Source organism: Empidonax traillii, unplaced genomic scaffold (assembly GCF_003031625.1).
Source record: "Empidonax traillii isolate 1590-97213 ecotype Southwest subspecies unplaced genomic scaffold, ASM303162v1 scaffold16:size2589160, whole genome shotgun sequence".
NCBI lineage: Eukaryota > Metazoa > Chordata > Aves > Passeriformes > Tyrannidae > Empidonax > Empidonax traillii.
The window spans coordinates 2,455,920-2,475,764 of record NW_020955209.1 but is presented as its reverse complement, the minus strand read 5'-3'; the positions used below and the strand labels follow the sequence as shown (position 1 = coordinate 2,475,764).

The window sequence follows — 19,845 nt, the reverse complement described above, 5'->3', positions numbered from 1 at the left end:
CTGTGAAATACGATTATCTTGAACTAGCATTCTTTTGAGGCTTCATTAAATCTGCATTTACACTCACTCTTCCTTTTTCCTTCAGTGTTTCTTCTCTGTGAGCAGAGAAGGGGAAAAATACAGTTGGGTAGTAAATTGTGGTTACTTCCTCTATCAGAATTTCTGTTACAGCTCCTTGTTTTTCAGTTGTTAATTTAGATTAAGTAAGAGAAACTAATTTTAGTGTGCGAACCACTTGTTCAAAATGCTGATTTTAAATCATGCTAAAAATTCCAGAGATTTAACTGAGAAGAGATGATGACTAAATTTGAACCATTGGGTCAGTACAGGTTTCTTTCAAAAAATGTTTTCCTTGAAAAATCCATATTTAAATACGTAAATGAAGGATATCAGTTGCGTTTAAATTTTCTGGCTTGACAATTTCTGCCATCACTGTCAGTTCTTGTTGCATGAAAATGAAATGTCTTTCTCTTCTTTTTAAGCCTACAGAGTCGGTCTGTGAAGTTGAAGCTCTTATGGAGAAGATGAAGCAGCTGCAGGAGTGCAGAGATGAAGAGGAGGCCAGCCAGGAAGAGATGGCTACACGTTTTGAAAGAGAGAAGAGAGAAAGCATGTTCGTGTGTTCTTCAGGTAAACAGACGCAGAGTGTATATATCTTCATTTAGGCTTTCTCAGACTACTTGAAGAAATACTTACCACTGCAAAAGGGAGGAGAAAAAAAGTGTTATTAGGTGTCTCGAAAACATTACCGTTTCTTTGAAAGGATCAAGATTTCGGATGCGTTGTTTTCTTCCAGAACACTTTAAAAGCAAAGTAGTGATAAAATTTGTGGCTTCTCTCAAACACACCATAACAATACTGTGTTTAATAAAAATTTCCATCTGAAATGGAATTTCTCTTTTCAGAGATTTAAAAGTTTCACAAGAGATTTAAGAATCTCACAAGACACCGTAAAAAAGGCCTTAACACACTTTTCCATTTAAGTGTATGAAATGTTGCTTTCAGGTGACTGAGAGACAACATCTAACCTCTAAAAGGTTTGGGGTTGTCATGGGCTCTTCAGCACTTTCACCTGGAAGTCTCAGAAGTCTCTTTTTTAAGAAGATCTCTGTTCCAAAAAGGGTTTTTCCCCTGACATTTTTACAGACCCCTTGAGTTTGGAGGAAAGTTCCCCTAGACTTAGGGGGCAGGGTGAAGACTGGGGCACAAAAGAAGATGTTTGTCTTTTAGAAAGAATCTGAGTGTTTTCCATGGAGTTGCCTCTGAACACCATAGCTGCAGTAACACCGAGCTCTGCCAAAGACTCTTCATATGGGTAGTCCAGTGAAACTCTGTGTTTGTTTAAAAAGCACAGAGACTCCCATTCTTCTGCAAGAGTTCTGCTAGGAAACTTCCAATTTGTTCTTACCAAAATTGTGTGAAATTCTGTTTGATATTAACAGAAGACGAAGAATCTGCAGCAACAAGAGATGTGTCTCGTCACTTTGAGGATACCAGCTATGGTTACAAAGACTTCTCCAGACACGGAATGCATGTGCCCACCTTTCGTGTTCAGGTAACAAGGACGGGGGCTGCTGTTGGGAGGCTTAGTGCACAGTCTGTTTGTTGTGCCCAATACCGGACAGGGAAATCGCTGTGCTGCCACTTACTGCCCTGTGGATGAGGCCTAAAGCCAGCAAATGAACAACCCCCACCTCCCAGTGGATTATCCACTCTGAGATCAATTACATTAAAGCATTGGGTCTTCACAAGTTCATTTCTGACATTCTCCATTCTGCATTTTTTACTTATTCTAAGGATTATTCCTGGGAAGACCATGGCTATTCCTTGGTTAATCGTCTTTATCCAGATGTGGGACAGCTACTTGATGAGAAGTTTCATATCGCTTATAATCTGACTTACAACACAATGGCCATGCACAAAGATGTGGATACCTCAATGCTAAGACGAGCTATTTGGAACTATATTCATTGTATGTTTGGAATAAGGTCAGTTTTACTCTTTTTGTTCTAAGCGTGTTAGTTTTTCTTTCTCAGATTGAAGCAGAGCTGTTATTTAAGCAAATGTGTGTATTTTTTAAACATATTTGTGTTTATGGGGAAGGTACAAATGACTCAGTAACTTATTTTGCCATAGGAACTTAGAAACAATGCAAGTGAAATAAGCGCTTCTTGAAAATGAAAGTGTTTTTCTTTCAATTCCGAACAGATACGATGATTATGACTATGGTGAAATTAATCAGTTGTTGGACCGCAGCTTTAAAGTTTACATCAAGACTGTGGTTTGCACTCCTGAAAAGACCACAAAAAGAATGTATGATAGCTTCTGGAGGCAGTTTGAACACTCTGAGAAGGTACAGTTTGCGTGCACGCTGAAGGACAAGATAATAGGCCCCTGATGGGTGCCACCCTCACAGCCACAGCCACCCACCTAGCGCTTAAGCTCTAGCTGGCGTTACTGGGATTCTGCTCACACTCAGTAAATTCATTAGGGAGCGTAGTATTTCCAGGCTGAAATACTTTCCCCTTTCCTACTGCATGTTTGCTAGCTAACAGCTGACATGGACTGTGCAAGCTCTGAGCAGTACGGCGGGGGTTAGACACATTAATCCTGTAGCTTCACCTCAACTGCAGTTGGTACTGCTTGTATCCCAGAGAGGCAGGGAAGTGATGTGAGATCCGTATCTGCAAGCTGCAGGCTTGCCCAGGGTCTGTGCAGTCCCCTGGTCCTTTAAGCACGGGTGGCCCCAAAGCAGTTCCTTTATGATAAACCCTGAAGCTCTGCTGCTGGGTTATAGTCTGAATTGCACCTCCCAGTCATATTTTTTGCTGTTAACTCTCAGATATTTGCTCCATCAAGTTTACATTCTCCAGTTTTTCTTTGGAAAAAATATTCCTCACTTAAAATCAGTGCTGAAACATAAAGATGCCTGAATCACTAGTGTTCAAATCATCAAAGGCTCTAGTTCTTGCTAAACCCCCTAAAACAGGGTCCTACAACTACAGTGATTGAAGAGTGTTCAAGTAAAACACTACCTGTGTTTTGGTTAGACTAACTGATAGACAAGCTTTTCAAGAACACAAATCCTTCTTTAAAGCCCAAAACTTTGCGTCTCCGTAGCCATCAAAATCCAAAGATCATGCATGTACGTGTCACTGAACGCAGTCACCAACCATCCTCAGGGAAATCATGCAAATGAAACCACACACAGCCCTCACACGCTGGAGCAAACTCACAGCCACCTGCTGTCAGTGAGAAAATACTTTTCACACCCTCCCCCACGCAGTTTCTTATCTCATCCTCAAAGAAAAACATTAAAGACATTGAGGAGAAGAGCAGGGGAACACTCCGGTAGCTACTGAACACCTGTGTCTCAGTCAAGACAGCAGTTTTGGGGCACTTTAGAGTTTTTCTCGTGCCTCACCTTGGCTAACCACTCCACATTGTTCAGGTGATATCTACCTGTGCGTTTCCACAGGGGAAAACGACCTTATCAGCTCTGCCTTTGCTAACACCCCGCTCTGCTCTGCAGGTACCAGCTGCCCTTTTGCCTTTAATCGATTAACCTCACTAAGCTAAATTTGAACAAGCTGTGCATATTCTGCTGCTGCTGAAGAAGGGCTTGTGTGCTTGAGAGCTTGTCTGTTTTCTTCCAGCTAAACCAGCTGGTCTTCTAAAGGGTGACTGCCTCTTCCTGGGAGGTGTGTGGCCCTGCTTAGGTGCACGTGTGACCCCCTGCTGTGCGATGTCACTTGCTCTGTCCCCAAGGAGCTTCATGGGGAGAACTGATGGTCTGGGTGGCTCACACTGGCAGTGCTCCCCTGCTGCTGCTGCTGCTGCTGCGAGCACTGACACGAAAACCACAGCCCTGCAGGCTTCCTGTTGCTGCAGCACGTCATTGTGAGCACACCGCTAAAGCCTGACTTCTCTTTCCTGAAGGTCCATGTAAATTTGCTTCTGGTAGAAGCTCGGATGCAAGCCGAACTACTTTATGCTCTGAGAGCTATTACTCGCTATATGACCTGATGTCTCCGGCTGCCTGTCGACGTTGGAATGTTCTGCAGCTGCAGTGTGGCAGAGGAAGATACGAAGCCTCAGGACCAACAGTAGCTATAAGTTAAGATGCCCATTGTGCCATAACTCCTTTAGTTTCAGCTATTTCCGTGTTTGGAATATCGTTGCTGCCACTCGGCAGTGAATGCTTGGCAGTTGAAAAGACAGGGTTGTGCGGAAGTGCTGCCTGCTCATGGTATTTTGGCTTTAGACAGTACGGGACATTCTATGAACTTGTGGCAATATAGCAAACTATAGATACATAGATCTTGTGTTAAGGCAAATACTGCGGGAGTTGGAGCGCGAAAAGAAGTGGGACTTGATGACATTTGCTTTCCCTACAAGAATAATTTTAGAAAATCTTGATGCTGCTATTTGTGCAGGTGGAGCGAACAGACTCAGGCTGTTCCAGTTAAGCTAGAAGTGGAAGTGAGCACTGCTATTGTCTGAGCCTTTACTGTGTGTGGTTTCAAAAAAGCCTTGTTATTTAGATTCCCTTTTTAATCAGAACTAAACCTCTCTGTCCACACTGATAATCTGAAAGATAGCAGTCAATTTTCTCAACTAGTTTAGCCTTAAAATGCTACGGGACGTTTGTTCAGCATTATTTCGTGAGCTCCAAAGTGCAATGGTCTTCCTATGGAAAAAAGGGGACTGGAGTCCTCAGAGTTTTTTAGAGATCTACCTACGCAAAGTGTCGAGTAGCTTCTTGTCCTCTTTTTCACAAATGAACCAGGAAGGAGCTAGGACAAGGTGTGGGAATGTTGTTCTAGACTGCCAAACAGTCCTACTGTATTACATGCCCAACGCTGCTCTTACTGATTTTTGCAGTTGCTTAAATAACTAGGCTAAAAACCATCTATTTTTAGTAAATCAAAACGTGATTAAAATGCTGACGTTTAATATACAGTGGTTTTGGAGAACACATGAATACTTTTGTATGAGTGTGAATTGCTTTTTAAATTTGTCAGTATTACTGGTATTTTTGAAATAAAGGTAACAACTTTTTCTCTTGGTGTTTCTGTGTGGTTTAACTTTAAGCTTGTGTTCTGACTGGTCCAAAGACCACTTTAAAAGTGTTTGAAACAGTAACTGTGCATACTTAAAATGATGAGCCATGAATTTTTCAACTGAGTCTAAAATGATGGGAGAAAATTAAGTTTAAAAGCATAGATCTAGATCTTCATTAATACTGTATTAGAAACCTTCAGTTGTGAACATCATTCCAGATTAGGCTGCTGATTTTCACTGGCGACTGCCAGAAGGATGGTGAGGTCTGTGCAGTCAGATGGAGGAATTTTATGGCAAGAGGTAACAGAGAGGGGGGGGTTGCTAAAAGGGAGTGACAAACTCTTCTGGAAACAGTCCTACAGCTGGTTGTAACAGGGTTTATAGTCCAAGTGTAAAAACTCCTACCTGTTTATTTGTAAGGCAGGAAAGCGTGTCTTGAGTTCAAGAAGCATTTGGAGAACACTCCCAGGCACATGGTGTGATTCTTTGGGTGCTCTGTGCAGGGCCAGGAGATGGACTCGATGATGCTGGTGGGTCCCTTCCAACTCAGCATATTCTGTGATTCTATGAAATGGATTTTCCCAAGCCCATGAGTAGAATCAATCTGATTTGTGTCCTCTGGCCTGGGTCTCAGCTCAGACTAGTTTCTCTTACTGTACAACATTCTGGGAACAGTTTTTAGTTTACAGTCCAAGAAGCTAAAATACCTAAAAAAATCTAGGGGAGAAAGATTAATAAACCGTCAAAAATTGTGACTAACAGGAAGCATCTGCTGTTTCCTCGTAACTGAAAATACAGGATTTTTAATGTTCCAAAAAACAGAGCAAAACTTTCCTGTCTAAGGGCATATCATGCAGCTGAGCTGTGCCTTCCCACTCTGTGAATGGTGTTTCTGCAGCACCTCAGTCTCCTGCTACTTTCTGGGGTCAAAGGTAGACATGAATTTTTCCAAGAAACCTAACCTGGCCATTTTCATCCAATGCTCTTCAGGCACACAGAAATGCCCTCTCCCTTTTCAAGCAGCAAACACTGCAGCATGTGTGTGTGAGTGGCTGCATACGGTCACAGTTGCCATCAGAGCACGACCCACAACATGCAGGCACTCCTAACTACACACCAGGCTACTTACTTTGGAGAAGGGGCCTGAAAGTTTTTGGGGATTTTCCATTGGGGTTTGTGGTCTCTAAGTAGAAGACAACCAGCGAGGCAGTGTGAGCCAAAGACAGCGGGGCGAGTCTTTAAAAACAAGACAATGGTTAAGTCGACAGATGCTTCATCACAGTAGCGATGGCTGCCCGGAGCAGCAGCTGTGGGTGATGCCAGGGCATGAGGCACCGGCCCCAGCCCTGCCTCAGTGACCTCAGGGGCACTGTGCTCCTCAGCCCTGACAGTCCCAGGTAGCCCTGCAGAGCCCCAGCCTGTGGCTGGGAAGGGCAGCACCTCGTGTGTGCAGCAGCAGCAGCAGCAGCGTCACACCCCCCTCAGCTGCGGAACTGGCAACCATCCCCAAAGGGAGGTGTCGCTGAACAGGAATGGGTTCCTGCACACAAGAGACCTGTTTCGTTGAGGTTTGTGGCAAAGATACCCAAATGGCAGATGATGCCATAAGAACACACCTGAAATTCAGCATTCTGGGGCTGCTGCTTCTTACCCACAAGTTTTTTCTCCGGAGAAAGACCCAGGTCCAGGCAGCTCCACTGGAGTCACTGCTGAGCTTTGCCGATGGGTGTTTGGAGGCCTGTGCTGCCCTCTTGACTCAATCCAGCACTTCTGAAGGCTCCTCCTGAAGCAGAGGCCAGAGCTCACTCACAGCAGCTGCCCCAGCTTCAGTACCCACTGTGGGATCCCCAGATCTGCCGTGTGCTACAGGACACAGCCCTCCAGGCCCCTGGTTACAGTTTGATCAGCAATGACCTGACGGTAATTAGCATTTTATTTGAACAAATCTTAATTGCCTAAACACCACCTTGACCTGAGCCAGCCCTCAGTTCCAGGCTGCCTCTGACAGACCCGGCACTTGTCAGTTCTGACCAGAGCTGCTGACGGGGCTTATCCTTGAGGCCCTTTCCACTGCCCCCCACCCTGCCCTGCACAGCCGGGTCTTTGCCTGTCTCACCATGACGCAAATGCCAAGAACAAACGCTCCCTCCCCACAGGGAGTATCTACCCACCATCCTTTCTCTAATACTCCCCAAAAGCAAATCCATTCTTTTCTCCAAGAAACAAATGGAGCCATTTATCTTCCCTTCAACTTCAGCTAAAATTAAAATGGCAAAAGAAGGAATGTTATTGAGATATTTTCAAGCTCAGCAGAGCTGTTGTAAGAGCCAAACCACAACGAACTGCTGAGCAGTTCCTGCCTGTGGATTGCAGCGATGGATTGCCCCATGCTCCTGAAGGGACTCACTGTGGGGCTGAGCCATCTGGGCACAAGAAATAAGGGAGCTGCCGAGACACAAAGAACACAGAAAATTTCATTACCTTCACTGAAGTTTCCTCCTCACCATTCCCAAAACCTGGACCATGAGATTTCCCCGCACCTGGCCTTTAGAAGCAGGGGCCTAAACTAGGGAAAAGGCCTCCCTACTCTTTTACTATGCTCCACTTCCTAGCCTCCTCGCTTCCTCCCCTCACCTGGAAGCAGAAGCCTGGGCAATACCAAAGGTTCAGCAGTGCCACGGAGGGAGCTCTGAATCGCTGCCTTAGAACAACAACTTCTTCCAGCCTGCGCAGGGATTGCCAGGCTGGAGGCTGCCCTGCTGCACAGCACAGGGTGATGCTGCTGACCCTCAGGAGCAGCAGCCCAGCAGCTCCTGCACAGCCGCTTATTCTTAGCGGTCTGAGGTCAGAAAAGAGAGAAATGGGTCAGGTCTGTAAAGCTCCCTGGAGCCAACTGGGCTGTTAATGCCTGAGGCCAGCGATGCGCCTGCTGAGCTAATCCATGGGCTACAAGCAGGGACTTCTACATGCTGAAAGGATGAAAACTGAGCAATAAACAAGCCAGCAGCAGTCAGAAGGAACAGGGAGGAACAGGCCTTTTTTTGCCCCGTGGATGGAGACACAGGTTCAGGGGAGACAACTGGCCAAGAAGTCTGAGAAGCAGAGGCACACAGGTGGCTCCTCGGAGTGTTGGAAAAACTGAAAGAAGAACACAACAGAACAGCTAAAATCCTCTCTGACGTCAGGGATACACGTGTTTTGCCTTAAGATGTGAAGTCCCAGTTCAGGAAAGGCCAGCACAGCTTATAACCTGTAAGTGCCAAGGCAGGAGCTGGGATAGCTGGGATACTGTAGACCCCAGCCACAGAGTACCAGAAAAAGAAAGGGGGATCTCCAAAGGAAAGGGAAGTGACGCTTTCCCCCAACCAGTGACAGCGTTCAGTCTGAACAGTGAAGCTCATGGAGGAACACAGCACAATGCCCCAGTAGCATCTGGGTTACTCTGTCTCAGAATTTCCTCTAAAGTAAAAGCGCGTAGGTGAGATGTGGCTCCTGTCATATAATGTTCTTCTGTACTGCACAGCGCTTTTGGTACCACAGAGGTCCAAGTACTCAGTGGTAATTCACCTTTTAAAACCTAAAAGTACAGCAAATACAATTGTTCCTTTTTCGCAGCCAGGAAACTATGGAATCAACAGGCAAATCACACTGAGCCGCCACTTGATTGGCTCAAGTCTATTGTAAAAATAATTACACATGCAAAAATTTCATACAAGTTCTTCAAAAGATAGCCACGCTCTTTAACATTCTTCCCCATGACAATATACAGGTATATTAGAAATATAAAGCTATACAATTTACACCACCAAAGGAAAAAAATAAATAAAGAGAAAAGACTGACTAAAATGGAGTAATAGGCACAGCTGGAAGAAAGGAGTGATGGCTTCGAATTCTGTCAAGAAGTTTTTCTGCCACAGGTTTGAACTCTCTTTCCCAGTGTAGTTTGTGGGAGTCCCTTCCCTCTGTGTCAAGGCTGCAGTCCAACACTAGGTTTCCATCTGTAATCAAGGAAAATATCATCATCAGTTCCAAATAAAAATATACCCAACTATGTATTTTATGACTACAGCACATACAGCTTACCAGTTGTCTATGCTGATGGCTTAAAAATAACTTTGCACTTTACATAAGCTGAGCATCACTGAGGGATTTAGATTGAATTGAAAATAAAGGATGTTAAGGTCAGTCAAACAATGAAAAGGGCATTGCAGGTTCTCTTATTCTTACAGGTGTAGCTAAACTGTGTCTCCAAGACCAAGCACTTACTGGGATTGTTGCTCTGCAAAGTACCCAGGATTTAACATTACTCACAGCAACTTTGCTAAGGTAAGGAATCAATCAATCTAACTACAACCATGTTTTTCCCTGTCACAAATTGCTCTGCTAATCTGGTTCATGGAGACCCTTTCAAACTCTGTCTACTATCATTCTGGGGAACCTGAAGCACACTAGTGGCCTGAGCTGCCACAGCTATAATAAAGGAAGGAGTAAGATTCCTGGTGCATGGAGATGGGCTCTGGTTCATACAAAGCTACCAGCAACTGCAAACTTGCATGCCACTACACTCTTTCTAAACTACCAAAATTAATTGTGAGGTAGATTACAAAAGGGGTTCTGCATAAAGAGATGCCATTTAAAGCCTTTCTGTAATAAAATAAAGAGGAAAAAAAAAACACATTCTGTCAAGACAGATGTCATGCCTCTGCAGGAAGAAAACCTGTAACCAGAGATAAAATCCAGCTTCATTCATCAGATCTACATTTGATGATGTCATAGGGTAATTTAGGTCAGACAGGACTTCTGGAGCAGAGCCACCATGTATAAGGTTGCTCTGATCCATGTACTGTTGAGTACTGAACATCTATCTCCAAGGATGGAGATTCCACAAACTTTCTGGGCAGACTGTTCCAGTGGTGGCCCCTGCCATGATGAAAATTTCTTTTCCTAATGTTTAATTGGAATTTCGCATTATTGCAACTTGTGCCAGTCTGCTTTTGTCCTATCAATGGCACAGTAACCCAACATACCTAAAATGACTCGGCAGCAGAGAAGTGAAAGGACCTGAAGAACCTTGGAAGACAAGAGATTATGGGCCTTGTTTTCAGGGAGAATTGCTTTGCCTACTCCTGATTTTTCTACCCAAATTAACTATCTTTAACACAGAGCAAGAAACATTTCTCCCTTTTAGTAGACAGCTGTGGCTCCCAGAAGTTGATTGAATGTTTATTGAATCACTGAGGTCAAGAATTCCAGTACTACAAGAACAAGGGTCAGAACCAGTTCAAAGCTGAAGTGTTGAACTGAAACAGTAAATTTCCCAAAACAGAACGTAACACTGTGAATCAGCAAGGATCAGTGTTCCACACGCAAGCTGTACATCCTCAGATAATTTCATTTTCCCACGACTCTCCTCAAAAACTAGGAAAATTGGGTACTTGCCAAACACCATATGAACTGGCTGCAAGCCCAGGGAAAAGACAAGCACACTGGGTCTGCACACTATGGGGGAAGCTGAAGACCAGAGTGCAAGACTTCAGTGGTCTGCAAGGGCTACCCACCCTCATAACACTGGCAAGGCAGGGGCCAGGAGCCCTGGAAGCTGCTAGTATGTCATGTAAGAGTCCACATGTACTGAGATTCCAAAATAACCTCCTCAGATTGATAGTGGAGGTAGAAGAAAAAGTGTGGAAAGAGAAAGGGAGAAAAGAAATTTCACGGAATGACCAAACTGAAGAATGTTCTCAAGACAGAGGCTCATCTCCACTGCTATTCTTGAGGGCCTGGAGCAAGGCAAAGCTGCTGCCAGAGGCCTGGGAACATCAGGCTCCAGAAACTTTGAGCCACTATAGACGTGGAACTCGAGAGCAGCTGAAAGAAGACAAATGACAAGTGCCACTGGAAAGCAGTGCTGCTGCATCTCAGGCTCCGTGGATGAAGCAGGGAAAAGAAAAACAAATGATGGCTTCTCTCCAGTTTTTCTCTTGGGCCTAATATCTTTTCAGGCTATTTCCACTGCCTTTTGGTTCCCTCATAATCTCTTGTCATCTTGTGCCAGGTAGGGGAGGGAAAAATAAAGGGGAGGAGGCCAAGCACAGCAGGTGAAGTGAGGTGTTGCTGTGCCATGCTCCACTTTTTCCGCTTCCTGAGGGTGTGCTGACGCTTGAGTACAGTTCACTGATGGTCAGCAGTTGCCTCCTGCTTCCTGAATGATAGAATCAGAGCAATGATGGTTCAAGGCTGTTACTGAATACAATGGGAGGAGGAAGACTCAGGACAGTATTAACCAGCTGCTATTACTAAGATTTGTTGGCTCTTTGCACACAGAAGAACCAGATCCAATGAGGAAGATGTGCTTCTTTTACAGCTACTCCTCTGACTACAGTGTGAAGAAAGCCTTGCCCTCTGATTTCATTCTAACTTATTTTTAATTAATTTGTCATTACAGTTGCATTACAATCACAATTGCAACTGCAATTGCAATCATACATGAACTTCTGGTTCATGAAAGTTATACCTTAATTGTGAGAGTCACAATTACTATCCAGCTTGGACTCTGCAGTCAAATCAGTTGCTGGAATAAGCAGTGTTAAATGGACAGGAAAAAGTAAGTACAAATTTTCTGTAACAAAGATATATATTCCTATATATGACAGAAATTTCACACATGATTGTGGCTGTAAAGTTGCAGAATGTTAAAAAGTGCACTAATAACCTTGAAACACTGATATATTTAGGTAAATAAATCCTCACAAATCCACCCACTTTTCTGATTGTCTAAAAACAAGAGACTATGAGGATCTCACATTCTGTCTGAATCTGACAGCAAGCATACATCTTCAGTCAATTTCCAATTAAAACCATATCAAAATTAGTTAGTTTCCTTCAATTTCATAGACATTTTAAAGATTAAAGTGTTTTTAAAGATAATTGCAAATGACCTACCCAAAAGTAAAATCATTAGCAAAGCAGTGCACAAAAAATAAAGAAGGAAAATTACATCTATCGACTACAGGACCATCACATAGCAACTGAAGTCTATAAAATTTGAAGCAAAAGTAAGTGGCCAGATGAAAAGATCCAACTAGGTAAGCACATCAGGGTCCAAACATTCACCTTCCAGCCTGCGTTTGTGGAGGAGCGAGCCCACCCTCCCTGGCTTTCGGGAGCAGATGAGAAATCCTCACGATGTCCGTGCCTGCAAAGAGGCCGTGCTGAGGGGAAAAGCCATATTGCCCAGCGGTGTCCAGTGTGTCCTGTGCAGTAACCAGGTGTGACCAGCAGAGCCCTTGCTCCTCACGACACCTGCAGTGACCTCTGAGGCCAGAAGGGCCCACACACAATGCCAGGTATGCTTTGCTTAGACCTTCAGGTCTAAGCAGGCAAAAAGGCAGCTGGTGGAAAGCACTAGGAGCGTGCCAAATAGGCAAACTAACTAGAGCGGGCAGTGAGAGCGGCCAACTCCACCTGGGCCATCGGTAAGACCTGAGGGAATGTGCTGCATGGCAACAGACCACTGTGCTGCTGGATGGTCTATACCAGCCAACCACTTAAAGCCACATGACAGGCTTCCCAACCAAACTAATACTGCTTTGATTTTGCTTCTTCCGTGTCTTTTATTGAGGGAAAGAGACCAAGACTACAGATCTCACCTAAAAGTGACGTGAGCAGCACCAGCAACGTGTCGGTATCTCCTCCAAAGCACGAGGCTGCACTTGTGAAGTTCTCACTGTAGTTCCAGAGGGTTTTGCATATCAAACAAGACAGCTGCCAGTCTGCCGGCCCAAAGTCTTGCAAACAGTCAACTAACCTGTCAGTACCAAACGAAAACAGTGATTTGGTCCACCTAATTTTCTCCTGAGTCCTTCAAAATCTGGCAGTCTAGAAATGTCAGCAAACTCCATGCAAATTTGCAGGAAAATTCTGTGTTAATAGACTTCAGATGCTACTTTCTTCCTCGGTAACTTCCCCTTTCTCATTCAGAGTAGTTCCCTAAGGGTGTGAACATGCCTTTCTACATGGACATGTGTTTGCTGCCTGTACCTGTCCATCCCCTATAACTTTTTAACCCAATTACCCCATTTCAGTGACATGCATCATAAATCTAACCATTTCAGGGACACTAAAATTCCATCAAATTTCATTACAATCTGTGAGTGTCCAAATGCTGTTACTGTCTTTCTTTCCTTCCTTCACAAATTTTCAGACATAGTACAGAAAATTCCAAATTTATGATTCTATATGCTACAGAATATAGAAGAGAAATTTCTCAGATGTATTATTCAATTTGCCTGTAACTTGTTTTTACTCTCCTTTTTCAGCTTTATATTGTAAGTTAACTAGAACATGGGAAGGAAGGACGAGAAGACAATGCATTGTTTATACTGTATAAAAAAGTAATTATACGATGTATGAACAGGAAAGCATATTGTTTCATAAATGTGGGTTGGACCAACTGCTTTATAAGCACAGGAACATGATCTTTCATGTTCCTCCAATTAAGCTGGATCCGCTATTATCTGAACATCAAAGCCACAAGTGTTGCATCAAGATTTAATATCCCTTGTAATATCAGTGCCTTAAACTTGAACTCCCAGAGAGAGGAGACTCGGGAGCTGTTCTCTGCCGAGCATGGCTACATCAGGTAGTTTTCCCTACAGGACTAAGTAGTTACAAGAATTTCAACACACCACGTGGGTTATCATGGTCCCTGAAGTAATCTTCACATTTACACCAGATACACATTAAAGGTGCCTTTATATAGTTGAGCATAAGCAGCTACTGCCAAGCCGTGCCTTGGTTGCTTTGTAGTATGGTGCTCTCCTCTGCTGTATATATCAGCAGGATCTTTGGGAGATTATTCTATGGGTTTTGGCTCTACAGTAGGCTAAACCACTTTAATGCCTCTGCCGAAAAATCCCCACATGAAAGACTCTTGATGAACGTTAGGTGCCGATTTATCTTCTGTGCTGGCATCTTTATTACAAGCTACCGGCCCCAGTAAAAAACAATCCAATTGCAATGTTTTGGACAAACTACTCAAAACTGCCTTTTTCATAAGCACAATCAGGAACTTACTTTCCAATTCCTCCTTCTTCCATCAGAAAAGCTCGTTTGTTCTTATCTACTGTGAGATTGAGCAGAACTCCACAGGCAGAAAAACAGACATCGCGGTTCTTGGAATCAAGCAAAGCAATCATGAACTTGTATACTGGATTGTAAAGAAGGAAACAGTATTACTGGGAAGATGGACTTATCACACAAATGGCATTACAACGCAATTATTAAAAATGTATCCTTACAAAGCAGGATACCCTACCCAAAAACTTAGCATATTACTTGTAACATATTACTGTGACACTTGTAGAACATGGCTGAGCATTATACTCAGCATGGCTGAGTATAACGTCATGCAGCACAACATTTTTATTTCATTTTATAAAAATACACCAAAGAAATGTGAAAATCCAGTTCAGAAGGCATCAAGCTGACCAAACTGAATTGAAGTTTATTTCTTAAAAGCATCACCCTCCTTTCAATTGCACAGTCAGCAGGAACTGCTAGGATTTGGCACCTGGCACTGTTCTTCAGTCTGTGAGTGGCAGGGTTGCCCCAGACTGCACCGAGTCCAGCTGGAAGTGCTGCACCTGGGGCTCCAGCGGGAGACAGGCAGGAAGCAGAGGCTGGACAAGCAGCGTCTCGCAGCTCTTGCTGACACTGACTGGGGACGCTGTGGAGGCAACCCCAGCGAGGGAGTCAGTCTTGCCTAATGGAGAGGCAGCCTCTCAGCTCCTCCTGAGCTTGGCACGCCGTCCACAGCCTCTCCCAGCTGGAAAAGTCAGTCCTTTGACTGAGACAGTTCACCAGCAACCACCTACTAAGTGTCAGTACTTTACCTCCAAACACGGTGCTATGACCACGTTTGACATAGGGTTGCATACTGTGGCATATCACCTCACTTTCACTGCTGACAGGTAGATGTCAAGAAAATTTACAGTGAAGTGGTGTCTAATTAAACTGATGGCACACCCTCTGTGGATAGCAAGGGGTTGCCATTTTTCCCAAAGCTCTTTGGATACCCAAAGCAAAAGGACTTGAGAAGACTTGTATCCTACTTCACCCAGAGGCAAATAGGAGGTCTCTTTGTTGAGGCAGTGAAACAACTGCATCTTACAAAGCCCTAACAAACTGTTGAACACGGGTATCAAAAATATGTGATTATGAACCTAAACGAGAATTTAGTTGGATTTTCATTTTATATCATACCACTATTAACCTGTAGGATTTGGAAAGCTTGATGAGTGAAGGGAAATTTCAAAATTTGAACCTTTAGGAAAAACAGAGGTTTTGTAGTATTTACCTTTGCAAAAGCACCATGGTGTATTCTCCTAATCCAATATTTCCATTTTAATGAAACTGAAATAAAATGGTTGTTTATAATGACTACTACTGGATTCTAATGTTTGCCTAATTTGCAAAACATCAGGGAAGACTGCTTCTGCCCTTTAACTGAGAAAGCTTATTAACAATCTTTTCTTTTCAGAACCATGGACATTTAAAAACAGGACTCCTACAAATGCAAAAGTAACTCACTCTTTTTCTGCATGATGAAGTCACAGACCTCATGATACCGGGAAAGATTGCCAAAGACTCTGACAGCCTCCACAACTCCATCCATATTGTCGCTCATTAACAGCTTCAAAAGCACTATTGGTTTGCCGAGAAATTAAACAAAAAACATTATCTGTATATCACAAATACAGGCTTGGCTTCTTATCAATGAGTATCAGAATGCAACCAGCAACAGCAATAAAAGTAAGTAAAAGGAACAGTTGTCAATCTGTCTGGTGGCAGTGGAGGGGGTGAGTTGATGGTAGAGCAAGAACTGAATTGTCTAAGGCTTTGAAAATGAGACAAAGAGCACCAACATGGGGCTAAATGCAAAGGAAAAAACAGAGTTATGGAGACAGTCCAAGCACAGTTTTTATAATGGGAGCCAGCTTTGCTATGCATTTTTGAGTGGGCTCATGTGGACATCCAGCAAGACATTATTAAAGAAATGTTGTAATATATAAGAGATTTGATTTATATCCTGAATGGATGGTCTTATGGTGGGATGTCTCCTAAAACTTAAATTACCTTCTGACAGTAGCTCTGTTTTCTCTCATTGCTGCTATAACAAGAAAGCACATTTTCTCTGAGCAGCTACTTAATATTGTCTCAATCTGAAGCATTCACTTCTTTTCTGTTTTCCTGCTTAGCAACTTAATATATGATTAATGTGTCACTTCAGCAGGAGAACGAGAACTTCAGCATTTCCTAGGAAGAGCTATCACCATGGCGGGGGTTGCTGCATGGCAAAGGAGTGATGTTACAGAAGTTACATTTATCAGTCTTCTGTGAGTGTGACACAAACCACTGAAATCAGTCCATCATATACAGGATTCAAATAAGTCAACCCTTAACCCTTCTACCACAGAAAAGTGAAGGAAATAAATATAGAAAAAAGGTTGGCTTAGTTCCCATTACTTCTGTCTCTGAATGTTGCAGTACTGAACATGTCTTGGACTTGTCTTAAAGAGACATCTGAAATTACAATTTTTTGTCTTTGGGAACCACCACTCGTATCAAACAGCAAATATTCTCAAAATGGCTCCTGGAGGAGGAAGCCTGCTGGTCTTCCATCAAAGGGTTTTCTCTTTCCTCAGTTCAGGCAGAGAAAAGGTGATGGGACTAGTTCCAAATGCTAACAATAAAAACAGAAGAGGGAGAGCAAATGGGACAGGAAGAGAAGTAATTTGTTTCCACATTTTCCAGCCAGCAGTAAGAGGCAGTTGGCTTACAGGTGATAAAATGAGTTGTGCCAGAACAGCAGAACTGTTACCTCTACCACTCAGGGCACTAGGTTGACAGCCAGGATATTTTTTCCTATTCCTTGTTCTACCTGTTGTGCAAACTTCAGCTTATGTCTCTCCCCCGAGTCTTTTCTATTTAGACAGATATATAGGACATAGACTCTCTACCTTTTGCACAACATTAACACAATGAGACCTAGAACTCAGCTGCAGTTCTTACACATCACTAAATTTTTGTTGTCCGTACTCTAAGGGGGAAGAGAATCCGCCAATACAATAGTGCCAATGGATTTATAAGCCAGAAACAAGCTTATAAATCAGATTTTGCAGGTACAGAAGGTACCAAGAAGAAAAAAAAATCTTATTGTACTCTGATGAGAAGTAAAAAGCCACATGATTATTTTGGCTCAGGTATATGGATTTTGAACAAAACTAGCAGAAGCTGCTACACAGAAAACAATATGGCAAATCCCTTTCGGGAGTAAAGGAAGGAGTTTTGTCAACAACCCAGCTATTTTCATATAAGTCATAGAATTACTTTCCAAAAGACTCAGAAATGATCATGGGAAGAATTTAGCCCCTATGAGCTTTATATTCCTGCAATATGACACCACAAAATGCTACCAGTGTCTTTACTTTCTGTTACGTCAAAACAGTCCCACTTTCTAGAAGCTATACAAAAAGTACTATTTTAAAAGCCCTTACCTTCAGCAATGTGCAGCTTCTTGTCTTGAACCACAGAACTGTCCACTCGGTAGTAGGACAAATTGCTGATTGTTGTGGCAGCATTGATGACCAGCTCTTCACAATCATCGATGGACTTGTATTCTGGGAGTCAAAACCCCACAAAACATATGTAGATTCACGTGCACATGATTCTAAACTTAGGAGTGCATTAGATCTCAAAAGCAAACTGAATAATAGTTTACATGGCCACTACTGTAGTCAACTATTCTGTTTTTCAGGATCGTGGCAGAAGCTAACAGGAACACCCAATCCAAAAATGGCAACACAGAGTCACTCTTTACAACTACTAATTTACAGAAATCATTGTGAGTAAGGAAACATGATTTAAAATCTAGTTAGTTAAGCCATTTTACAGAACCTATTTACTACTTTAAGATGGCACTGAGGAGAATCCACATGCATAAATATGGCTATGGGATAGACACAGAGAAATACCAAGGACTATTATACTGAAACGTCAGGTACCTTGAAAAAAAAAATTGGATAAAAAAATCTTTAACAATATTTGAAAGATACTCTATCTTAGAGTTCCTTACAGATTGTTAACCAGCATAAAACCCCAACCATAAGTCTGAAAATTGTGTATACCGATTGACCTGAGGTTTCTGGCCTCAGAAACCAAGAATGAAGGAAATAAAAGAGGGGAGAGAGAACATTTTGTAGTAAACTGACCGATAGAGTGCCCAAGAAGAGGGGAGGCTAGCAGAGAGAAGCTCTGAAGCTCAAAACCACTTACACAATGATTAAGACATTAAGACAGTTTCAACCCATGAGACAGAATGAAGTTGTGAGTCTGCCTCCTCTAATCCCCCATGACTGATAAGATAGTGTATGATCAGGTTGATTGTCTTAACATAATATTTAACGTTCTCATCACAGAGTAAAACATACTGAGCCGTCTGAGATGTATCTTGTCACTGCTAAAGTCTGTTTCAGGGAGAACAAATCCAGTCCTACTCTGTAAGTAGATTTACAAAGGGATCCGTAAGTGGTAAACGAACTACAGTTCTAAGCCTCCATTTGGCGGGAGAGGGACATGCTCTTCTATCCACAAGAGATACAAGGTTGGAAAAAGAAAAAAAAAAATAAGAGAGCATTCTTTGAGCAGGCTGAAAGTTATGGGTGCAGAGAACAAGAAGAATACTTAATCGAGAACAGCCAAAAAATGTAAACCTTAAAAAAAAATACCAACACCAAACACATCTATGTAGCGCCTGATATGAACAAACTTCTCTTATATCTGAACCCTCAGTGAGATGTATTTAAAATAAAAATTGTTTTCTTATCTTAATGATCATATCTGCACATCTTATCACTGAATTAAACACTTCTACAACATCTTTCCCCAGATACTGAAAAGTCAGGACCAAAGTAGCAATGCATCCAGTGTCTCAAACAGGCCTTCTACATAAAACAGTTTACGAATATCAGCAAAATGACTTTGGGGTTTTTTTGCAATGAAAAATCCTAAACTCTCATTACAGGCTGAACGAAGATAACAAACATAACATAGATTTTATTACCTAGTACTGTAACAAGTAATTCAACAACACGATGAGCAGCTGCCAGGGTGGCTCCTATGATGGGATGAATCGAGAGATTGGCCAGCACTCTTATCAGTTTTATCATAACATCTTCTGCTTCTGAAGGATGCTTTAGGTGTTTTTTTCCTTTTCCTTGTCTATCATGGTACCACGTCTGTGCATTCAAATCAAGTTCGTAGTAGGTTTGGAATAATGATGTCAAGGTGTTAACACTTTCTTTTTCTTTAAAAAATTGCTCACGGGCCTGGTTATTCTTTGCTGTTAAATTACCAAGAATGAAGACGATACGGATAACTAAATCCTGCAGTAAAATAAACAAACAAACCATATTATATGGAAAACATCAGAAGGTATTAGCTGCTTAAAACGATAATACTTCACTTGCTTCACAATTCAGGTGACAGTACATCCAGAACAACTGAAGGAATTCCAGATACAGCACCTAGAGATAAATTTTCATGCTACCATTCTCATAACCCAAATCACGTAAGAAATCAAAAACATCGAACAGAACTAGTATGGCACTGAGGTAATTACTAATGGGATATACTTAGTATAGGTCATCTATTTTTACCAAGCCCACAGTAATCTTAAAACGTCTTAAAACAGCACTTTATATAACTAGAATAATCATATGG

At 42.5% G+C, this 19,845-nt stretch overlaps 2 protein-coding genes across 13 annotated transcripts in view; one reads left to right on the top strand and one right to left on the bottom strand.

The window, feature by feature from the left end:
- Positions 1-5,062, top strand: part of SESN1 (sestrin 1) — an 81,095-nt gene extending 76,033 nt beyond the window's left edge. For all 3 annotated transcript variants that reach the window (XM_027895622.1, XM_027895640.1, XM_027895631.1), the window contains 5 exons: positions 483-630; positions 1,443-1,555; positions 1,798-1,988; positions 2,209-2,353; positions 3,940-5,062. In XM_027895622.1, the coding sequence (XP_027751423.1) occupies positions 483-630; positions 1,443-1,555; positions 1,798-1,988; positions 2,209-2,353; positions 3,940-4,026 (684 nt within the window). In that variant the 3' untranslated portion in view covers positions 4,027-5,062. The remainder of the gene's footprint in view (positions 1-482; positions 631-1,442; positions 1,556-1,797; positions 1,989-2,208; positions 2,354-3,939) is intronic.
- The window catches only part of ARMC2 (armadillo repeat containing 2), a 73,072-nt gene that overhangs the window by 3,270 nt on the left and 49,957 nt on the right, over positions 1-19,845 (bottom strand). For 7 of the 10 annotated variants that reach the window (XM_027895574.1, XM_027895534.1, XM_027895552.1 and 4 more), the window contains 6 exons: positions 19,187-19,508; positions 17,622-17,744; positions 15,655-15,768; positions 14,140-14,272; positions 12,714-12,871; positions 8,906-9,062 (listed from right to left, as the gene is read on the bottom strand). In XM_027895574.1, coding sequence (XP_027751375.1) covers positions 8,906-9,062; positions 12,714-12,871; positions 14,140-14,272; positions 15,655-15,768; positions 17,622-17,744; positions 19,187-19,508 — 1,007 coding nt within the window. Of the gene's footprint in view, positions 1-8,719; positions 9,063-12,713; positions 12,872-14,139; positions 14,273-15,654; positions 15,769-17,621; positions 17,745-19,186; positions 19,509-19,845 lie in introns of those variants that run through there. The other 3 variants (XM_027895560.1, XM_027895568.1, XM_027895610.1) reach the window with 2 other exon arrangements.